Consider the following 10,561-nt stretch of genomic DNA (forward strand, 5'->3'; position numbering starts at 1 on the left):
AAATACTTCAGAAGGACAACAAACCAACAGATGTCATCATGTCACGAATTTTTAGTTTTCATTTCTCGAAAACTGCAATATTTTACCTTGCTAACGAAACCAGCAAGCTTATGGAAAATTGAGATCGCCTACTAAAAGCTGAAATTTGGCCGACCGAATTTCATTTTGACGTATAGAAACCTAAAATATAATAGAGATTCGATGCACTGGGGAAGACTACAAAAGTTTCAAAAATGACACCCACCTGTTAATCGACTGGAACAATAGAAACACATAGCTATTATTGAAAAACAGAATTGAAATACAATACCTCTTCCTATAAAATCAACCAGTTTGAAATAATGTAACAACAATAGTTTAACTGAATTTTTCGCAAAAACTGCACAAAAATATTCCGTTGAACAGAAAATTTGAAGCAATTATGGCCGTTGTTACGCATGACAATGAAGTAAATGCGAACTATCCTTACAATCTAAGATTTCAAATAACCCGGGTTGACTACCATAACTTAAAGGTGGTTACCATAGAATGCCATTTATGGGTTTTATGAAATAACGTTTACTATTTACTATTTGATGAACATAGCTTTTTTTCCCATTTGAACAGAAGAGACTATTTGAACAAATCTAAAAGTTAATTTCTATTGCCTTACTGTGTTGAAGCACCTCAGAAATTACTTCCCAAACGTTTTGATTGTAACGGGGAAACAAGACATTGTGAGATCTATATCTAAAAGTATAATTATGTACAGAAAAGCAGTTTTAAACGGGATATCTTGAACCTCATATTGAAGGGTTCCAAAGAAGATATAGGAGAAAGACTCGTGTAAAGCTAGTAAAATTATACTAATTTACTGAACACGTTTATCACGGATGCTTAAAAATACTGTAAGAAAAAAAGGATGTTTCTTGAATATTTTGGCAAATGATTTGGCAAAGGATTTGGCCCCTTTATCTTTGAAATCAGCAAATAAGACTTATTCTGATGATATTAATAGTAATTTGTTGCTATGTTGCTGTTCTTGGCACAAACTTGTTTTTGATTAAAAAATTTGAATCTTGCACGAATCCCAAAACAGTCCTCCTGTGTTAGAGCTGCAAAGAGAGAAATATTGTTTCTGGAATGGTTACATTACGCAAACTGATAATCTATGATCTCTTGTTACAAAATTTACAATTAAATTACATATGAACAAATCGGCTCGGTACTGTGAATTCGCACAAAATGTTCCAACCCCTCTCAACCAGTTTTTCACTTAATTGACCACCAAATGAGGACACGTCAGAAAACTTTCAAAAAACCGTACATTGTTCAAAAGTAATTGGTGTATCCATTGAAAAATTGATTAAAGCTCAAATCACTATAAAACTTTAAAAATGTTCCATGAGAAGGCTGATGATACCGGCACCTAAAGAGACTAAGAGACAAGACAAACAATGAAATCAATTAAAAACAACAAGAAATAATTACGACAAAAATTCAATGGCTACCTTTATAAACAAAACTTGAAAACTTGAAGAAAAAGTCAAAATAGCAGAAAATAAAAAAAACCTCAACAAATTGACTCAAATTACACCAGCAAAGAAACGGGACCTCTTTTTATACAGGAAACTAAGCAAGTAGAAAAAATACATAAAGGCCATATTTAAGAAATACGTACATACAATTTGAAAAGAATTGTTTCAAAGTCATGCAAAACCATTAGCCGCAGACTGAAACAATTAAATGGCTCAAATTACACCTTCACGCAAAATTAGTTAAAAGCCAGGGATAGGAGTAAAATTGGTATTTTGTAAAGACTTAAGTAATAACAGCTATAAACTTTCATCTAACAATTTCAAATTGGTTAATTTTCTACTGCTTAGCAAGTCAATTGGACATCCCAATAATGCGACTAAATCAAACGACTATACAAAATACCAACAAAAACAGGCAAGTGTAAAAGCCAAAAAACCATGAGTTTATTAGTGAAATTATCTAGTTTATTGGTCTTTATTTAAACGTAATGTTAATTTGTTAGTATTTGAGCATGAATTTGATATCATTCTGGTCGGCAATTAACATTAAAAACATAAAAGCCAAAAAAATTAAAAGATGAGCCTTACTCAGGAAACTTGATATTCATTCACTGAATGCATTTGAGCGCATATGAGACTTCGAACTTTCTTTGAACTGATAGATTAAATGAGATATTTTGTAATTGCAAAAAGAATTCAAAAAATTTTTTGAAAAGGACAGACCCAAAAATGAATCCAGATCCGTTTTCATTAAAAAATGAACGATGTGACCAAAACTGGTTTTTGTATTTTTGCGCAGCTGTGGAAAAAGTCATTGCTCCAATTGATTGCGTAATAGATTTTTGGCCTACGAAAATCTTAATATATAAAAAAAGATGCATTTTTGATAAATATCGTTTCAAAATAACGAAGAGACCGCTAAAATGTTAGTAACAGAACACTTTCTGAGAAACCGAACGCTAAGAAAATAGCCACTATCTGAGCAAACTAAGGTTGAGTCAGACTAATTTATCTACAGAGGCGGTGAATTTGTGTAAAGTGGGTTTTATAAAAAGAAGCTTCCTCAATAGAAAATTTTAAAAAAATGCTGAATGTTCAAAATATTTTGCCTATTAATTCAGCAACTTTCTGTTATCTTTAAGTGTTAATCCAATGAGACTACTGTTAACATTTGTGACGTATTTTTAGCAAAATTTGTCAAAATTGCTACAAAAATTACGAAAAATATTAACAAAGCAACAGAAGTGAAGTTAAAATTCACAAAAATTTAAACCACCGCAATTCCTCAAAGAAATAAGAAAATCAAATATTTTTTGAAATTCTACTTTTGACAAGTTTTCTAATGATACCACTCACAACACTGTATAATGAATATATCGATAGGTAAAAAAACCTAGCTGAGTATATAGTTCATCCCCCACTTAAGTGCGTCGGAGCAAAAATGCTGAGGCGTTCTGTATTTTTTTAGAATTTTAGTTGATGGTGATGTGTGTGAGATTACGGATTAGTTGATTTCACTATTTAAAAAGTTTGAAAATTGAATCAGTCAAAAGTTTTTAGGAACAGAATGTACGAAATTTCTCGTGAACGATTGGTCACAAAATTGGAAGGGTTTTGTCTTTCAAGGATTTGATTGGACTAAATTGAAGTCTTTCAAGGGCCTCGTTTTTCAACAAGGAATTTTTTTTGCACATATGAAAATAAATATCAAACTCAGTAGTGAATTACTGTATCTCAAAAGTAGTATAAGTTCCTGTATGCAAATTATGATTCACGGATCATTTTGTTTCAGCCCTTGGACGCGGGGGGGGGGGGGGGGGGGGGGGGGGTTAAACTCCATTGGCTGCACAAGAGTATTTAGAATATTCAAATAATTCCATTGTAGTTGATGCATCCATTATATTATTTATATCATTAAATTATATTCAAAACCGAATAACAGCTAGTCTAAGAAGTGCCATAAACAGAGTGGTGGCTTCCCTATACAAAGCATTGTATCGTTGTCCTGATTCAGCTCTAATTTACTCTGACAGTGAACACTTCGAGCCGTCGCAATAAATTTCTCTATTAAGAGAGCTACCCTTTTCATAGAGAGCTTGAGAAATATTTAGAACATCCCGTACCTCAGTTTCAGTCCCAGGTTGAGGTCCCAGACGGAAGAAAGTATGTCCAGACCAAAGATGAACGCACGAGGGGGGGGGGGGGGGGGGGGGGGGCGTCGGGTGTTAGAATTGACATAGTCTGGAAACATCTAAAAACGCACGAAAGTCTGGACATAGGCACTTTCCGCCTGGGACAGTCTGGACATACTTGATTCCGTCAAGCACCTCAGCCTGGGTGACAATCAAAACTGATTCAGAACAATTTCAGAGAACTGACAAATGATTCAGCTTGCAGCACTGATTCAGGAAGATTTCAGAACCAACTGTGAAATGAATTCTGATGATTCAGAGCAAAATTTAGAGAAAGTCTTAAGTTTTATTCTGAATCAGAAGATAATTCAGAATGAATCACTGAAATAGCTCTGAATCAGACAAATGAAATTGAGAGCAAAATGTGACCTGAATTAGACTCTGGATCAGTACTGAATTTGCCTTAGCGTTAGGTGTGGGATACTACCAGGGAAAGGAAATAGCCAATCTTTCTCTGATGAAGTTAAACTAACCTGTTTGTTGACTTTGTTGTTTTCAATGGCACATTGCATGTTTGCAGGTAGCGCTGCAGCTGTAGAAGATGTTCCAAATGATATCATATTGGCTCTCGCTTGTTTGAAGAAGAATTTGAGCGGGTTCCGTCTACATATTACCGAATACAGAATAATATACACTTGAAATTGAAGCGCTAAGCCGATTAGAACCGTTATAGTGTATGAACCCATCATAGTAGCGGTTCGGGCTAAATCCTGAACTTCGGATATAGTCGAAGCCACCAAACTGCAAACTCCAAAAGGAACAAACCACATAAATAAATACAAAATATTCATAATCAACTCGTTCAAGCCAAAGATAATTTTGATCAAAATTTGCCCATTTTCTGGCATTTTTCTTAAGGCCAGAGCTATTAGACCAGCATAGAAAATTAGCCCAAGAATGTTGGCACCCTGTATGCGCCGAATGCCCCTGTTTTCAACTATTTCATACGTCGTTTCGTTCGTCACAGGGTCGATCACGGTTTTGTTTTCCCGGGTAATTTGGGTTTTGTCCTGCCACATTGTGGCTCCTATAATATTGTTGGGGATCAGGTTTCTAAGGACGTCCAGTAGGACATCGACTGCGCCTCCGCTGTCAATTATTTCGTCACTTGAACCCTCAAAGCCAAAGGAGGGTGGCTTTGCTAAGGGATCGCCTGGAAACAAATAATAGTGATTTAAACGGAAAATAACAAGGTTTGAACTGAAGTAGACTAAAATGTCCATTTTAAATTTAAACTCGTCATTTCTTGGTCGTCTTTGAAGTCGTTAACGCTCCTGTCTAATCACGTTAGGTTTTTGTTATGTGTATATTTTGCTTTGTCTGGAATATGTCTGGAACTTTGTGTTTGTGATAGTTTCATATCAAGTCCCACGGACCGCTAAGGCATGGCCAAATGACTATATTGCTAATTAAATAGTCCTTATTTTACAAAAGATTAAAATCGGGGTGAAATGATAGAGGGGTTAAATGATGGAGGGGTGAAAAAATCGTGGTTAAGTGATAGAGGGTTAAATAAATAGGGGTGAAGAAGCGGGACACCCATCCTTTCCGTATTGCTATACAAACTCTAATCACCGCAAAAACAGGCATTTTGTTCACACAGGGAAATGAAATATGAAATATGTTCTGGGGGTTCTTTTCATTCTTACCAGGATGTATTATAAGAGTGAGAGTGACTCCAATAGCTATAGACACACTAGTTGTGAACATGTAGTAACACAGCGCCCTCCACCCTATCCCCATGCCCCCCTTGCCTCCCCCAGCTCCCCCCTCCATGTCTTCATGGTCTGATTGGGTCTGGAGACACTGGATGATAGCACTCATGACACTGAACACGATGAGAGGAAGTACCAGACCCTCAAGGGATCTGATCATGAGTTCACCAGGAATGCCCAACATGTAGATTGCGTAGGAAGAAGGTTGCTGGGCTCTGAAGTAACAGACAGTGGTTAAATTTTACTATTTCAAACCTAACCCTTGACTTGATATTCTCCCTAAATATCAACTCAAGTCACTACTCACGGCTGCAATAGCTTATTAAAGCAATTCAAAAACTTTTAAATTTGAAGCTTTTGAAAATCTCAGGTTTTCTTAACCAAAAAAAATATATAAAAAAGATTTTCAAAAGCAATTTTTTTTGACAGAAAAAAATTTTCGGAAAAAAATTCCGTTTTTGTTTGCAAAACTATAATGTCTGATGTACTCATTATTTGAAAACAATGAATTTAATATTTGTAGACGACAACGACAGTTTAAAAAAAACAATTTTAGAAAAATTAAATCAATAATTTTCGTTTGTTTCATTTGTTCTCGAGCTAGAATTTGGCTTGTACAGTCTAACTAATCATAGAATTTATTATGATCACTGCACAAAAGTCATTGCCACGACTTTTTTGTTTAGATAAAGTTTAGATAAGTATAATTCAATTGAAAAATCAAGGATTCTCTCTGGAGGTATCAAAGGTAATTTAACATAAACGACAACATTTGATTAAAAGTCATATCACAGATTGAACTGCTTAAACAAACAAAATGTTTCAATTCTGATACTAAACAAGGAGGCTCGTTAATATGCGTTTGCACATGACGTTCCGACGCGCGCTGATCTAAATTTTTGACTTAACTGTCAACTAAATGAAGAGATAATCAAAAATAGATGTTCGAGTTTTTAAAAAAAATTGGTAAACGACCAAACTAATAATTGAGTTACATAATGCGACGCCTCATTCCAGCGAGTTCTGCCTTTAAAAAGATTACGAGAAAAACAATAACAACAAAATAAGCAAATTAAAGAGTTTTACGACAAAAACGCAATATATAAATTTGAACCACCTAGTAACAACGTCCTAACTACACATCAGATAGATTTTTTTCCTTATTGAGACTAGACGTTCGCGTAGCAACAGATCCCAATGGTTTTCAAATGTGACCCAATTGAATTTATTTATTCTTTCAGTATAGTTTCAGCTGAGTTAGTATAAATAGAAATTTAAATTAAAATACATAATATTCAGATAATAGTTAATTATTTTAAATCATTAGCTATTATCTGAGAATCATGATTTATTTCTCACTTTCTATTTAAACTTTTTCAGCTAAAACAATACTGATAAAAAAATTCAATTGGGCCAGATTTGAAAATCATTGGGATCTGTTATTACGCGAATATGCTAAAGGAAGAGAAAAAGAAACACAAAAACACCACTCACAAAACTTTTTATGAAACGCATATTGTCCAACAAACAAAACATCAATTACAACATAATATCAGGAAAGAAAATTTTTAAGAAATACAATGAAGTGGAGTGGACATCTCAATGATGAGATTAAGTTGCTATTTACAAAAACAACAAAAAACTGAAACAATTGAAAAAACCATTGAAAATGTATAACACCATAATGCTTAAGACTTTTCACTACAAACGCTACTTACCTCATTCATTCCCTCCTCAATTACAGGTTTATGAGACCGGTCAGCATTTTACGGCTTCCTAATGAATAAAAAAAGTTAGGCAAAAGCAGAAAAATTCAAAAATTGAGCGAGAAAAGTATCGAAGCCGTTAAAAAATGAACTTTTCAGTGAAAACTTTTCTATTTTCAATTAATTTTTTTAACGGCATTGAAGGTTATTTAGCAATTTGAGTGCAAGAAATCAACAAAAAAATATAAACAAATTCATTAAGACCACGAAATTTTTGAGAAAACCCGTAGAACCAGTATCATTAAACTCAATAGCTTTAAACGGAAGCTATCTAATACCCTAGGTTGTGCCTTAATAAAACGACAAGATTGTTTGTCATTCATATGTCTTTCAGAAAGACATTAAATTACTCATTGACCATGAAAACAACAACAAATACAGGCGAAATCAAAGAATTCAGTAGTCAAAAAACTACGAGAAGAAATTGTCGCAGCCATTTAAACCACAAGCTTTTCTGAGAAAACCTTATCTACAATCCATTGAACGTGTTTTTGAGCCAACGGGAACTATCATTATTAGGATAATGAGTTAAGAGATCAAAGGGCACAAGATTACGTAAAAAGTAACCCAAAAATAAAAAAAAAATGAACACTCGTTCATCTAAGTCATAAAACAAATAGTGAGCAGATAAAACCGTTAAAAAGTTTCATTTTGATTGAAAAAAGGGGTCTGATCTTTAGTGAAACTGACTTGTAGTTAACGATAAAAATTAAAGCTTGGTTAACCTTCAAAAAAATCCGAAAAATATTTTTTAAAGTCTGAACAACCATTAAATTCAATAGCTTCCAACGGAAGTTAATAAATAAACTCAGTTATGCCTCAATGCGTGGGACAAAATTTTTTCATGCATAAGCACTCAATAAGATATCAAAATTATGTCTTATGACTATGGAAACAACAAAAAATAAAAGCAAAAACGAAAAACTCAGTATTAAACTGCGAGAAGAAAGTGTCGAAGCTATTTTAACCATAAGCTTTTCTCTGAAAACTTAATCTATGATCCGTTGAATGTCTTCTCTAAGCCAATAGGAGCTATCAATATCACGATAAAATCATAAGATTTCAAGAGTAACCAATAATACGAAAATATCCAAAAAATTTTAACAAATTTTTTTGAATTCTTGTGGCATTGAAGTCATACAATCAATAATCAGAAGATAAAGCCACTAACAAGATTAATTTTGGTTGCAGTGGAAAGAAAAAGGTCTTTTCATTACTGAGATTGACTGAAAATTCTCGAAAATAATTTCATGACCTGTTAATTAAAAAAAAATTTTTTTCGAAAAATAATTTTTCAAGACAACAGCCTATAGCTGTCCACTCAAAGTACTAGATAGGTTTACTTAATATTCATTATGGACCTATTGCACTTTTATTCGACGGGTTTCTGCTAAAGAACTCCAAAATTTTAGTAAAACCTCAGAAAGAATATCAAAATTTCATTTAAAATTACGGAAACTCAGAGTCGAATCCAAAAAAATACGAGCGATTCCTTAATCTTTTTACATTGGCTTTATTTGAATAAAATAAGGTTTGTAAATTAACAGAACCTCGATATGAAAAGTGACTAGTCTCAAGTTGACTTGAGAAAACAAAAAAACATGAAAAGTTTCTAAAAAAAAGCTCTCAAATAGAAATCGAATTTTTTTTGATATTAAACTTCCCTATGATACCAGAGCTAGTCTTTTTTCGCCTTTCGTCTATTAGGAATATGATATGTTTATTGGCGTGAAATATAGTTTTTAATTAATATTTTTGTTTCCTGTATTTCAAAAATGCTTGTATTTCTTTTGAACAAAATATCACTTAAGTCTGCCTAAAACTTGCGCGACGCATGTGAGTTGCTCAGCTGACTGTTCAGCAAACGGCTCTCGTCATTTTCGCGGGAAAATTCGTGAACTAATACACCTGGTGGTCAGAAAACAGACAGTCGTTCAAGCCACCTTCAGATGAGCGTACAGACCGAAAATGTGCATTGCGATACCAAAGAGAGCGAAAGAAGCTATAAATCTTTGTTGACATAATTCACCGTGCACTATCTCAAAACCTTGTACTATGAGCCGTTTCCACTATATCAAGCCACTCGCAATAATATAAAAAAATTCAATGGAAAGTTCCCTAGCCGAGAAAAAAAATTAAAATCTTGCAAAAAAAGTTAATCTTATAAGATCTTACAAGACACAGTTAATCTTGTAAGATTCTTATAAGAATCTTGCAAGATTAACTATTTTGGAAGAATCTTGCCATTAGAATAGGAAACAGCCAAAGCAAGCTAAAATGAGGAACTAATGGCATTTGAAAACACCATCCTGTAGAGAAGAAGTTTAACCCTTATGAAAAAAAAAACATTTGAGACAGCTGATTTTCTTAATTTCAGAATTAAAATCAACAAATTTTGATCAAAAATAGATACTCCAAAAAGTTCCTCAACAAATAAAACCCATTTGTTTCTTCCTAAACTTGACTCAACAGTTTGGAGGGTTGTTTTACTGGTTTACTGGTACAGAACCTCAGTTTTCGAGGAAAAAATTGTGGTAAACGGCACTAATTTTCAAAATTCTTTTCCAACAAAATTTAGTAGACATGATTAGATACTCAAAATGTTCCTTGTCACAGCAGCATTTTGTCTTCCAAAATAAATCAGCTTTGCTAATTTTTCATGTCAACACAGAATCAATTGATTTTGTTTCTTTATTTTAAGTTTGAACAATTTGTTTTTTGTTTAGTTTTGAGGAACAAATCTTCATCAGTATTGTACATTGTAGTAAAAACAATCTCTAGCAAAGCATATTCGTTGTTTAAAAGCAGAATTCAACGCCTAATTTTTCTCTGATTCTCAACTCAAATGCAATTTTAAAAAGAAATTTAGTTTTTTAAAATATAAAAAAAGCGATATTTTGGTCAGTTTCAAGACAAACAGACTTCAGAATCAAAAACAAATTGATCTCTTCAGCAGAAAATTGAGTAGCTTTACTCTCTTGTTAAAAACATTGCTCTGAAACCCAATCAACTAGTTGAATCAATATGTTCAATCAACCATTGAAAACAAACAGCACTATCTGACAAAAAAGTCTAGCAGATGAAAAGCAAAACTGCCACATTTACCACCATTAGCACCACCACTAACCCTTCCACAGCACCACATTTTTCGCCTGGCGCAATCTTTACACAAAGTACATCCTTACCAGGCAATTCAAGGGAACCATCTATACAAGTATAGTGGAGGTAAAAAAGAAGTGCTTAGTTGCAGAACCAACTTGAAAAGAAGCGTTGCTAAAAAATAGCAATTGTGTGCCAGCGAAAAAATTTCCTTCTCCAAATAAATAAGTTCACTTTTATCGGAAGCCCTCCACGTCAAATTGGGCTGCTTT

General features: G+C 33.6%; 1 protein-coding gene across 1 annotated transcript in view; it reads right to left on the reverse strand.

The window, feature by feature from the left end:
- The window catches only part of LOC142352879 (excitatory amino acid transporter-like), a 44,457-nt gene that overhangs the window by 26,569 nt on the left and 7,327 nt on the right, over nt 1-10,561 (reverse strand). Inside the window, exons 2-3 of the mRNA XM_075405035.1 lie at nt 5,359-5,639; nt 4,183-4,862 (exon numbers count right to left, since the gene is read on the reverse strand). Of these exons, the coding sequence (XP_075261150.1) occupies nt 4,183-4,862; nt 5,359-5,639 (961 nt within the window). The remainder of the gene's footprint in view (nt 1-4,182; nt 4,863-5,358; nt 5,640-10,561) is intronic.

Source organism: Convolutriloba macropyga, chromosome 14 (assembly GCF_964194025.1).
Source record: "Convolutriloba macropyga chromosome 14, txConMacr16.3, whole genome shotgun sequence".
In the NCBI taxonomy this organism is placed as follows: domain Eukaryota; kingdom Metazoa; phylum Xenacoelomorpha; order Acoela; family Convolutidae; genus Convolutriloba; species Convolutriloba macropyga.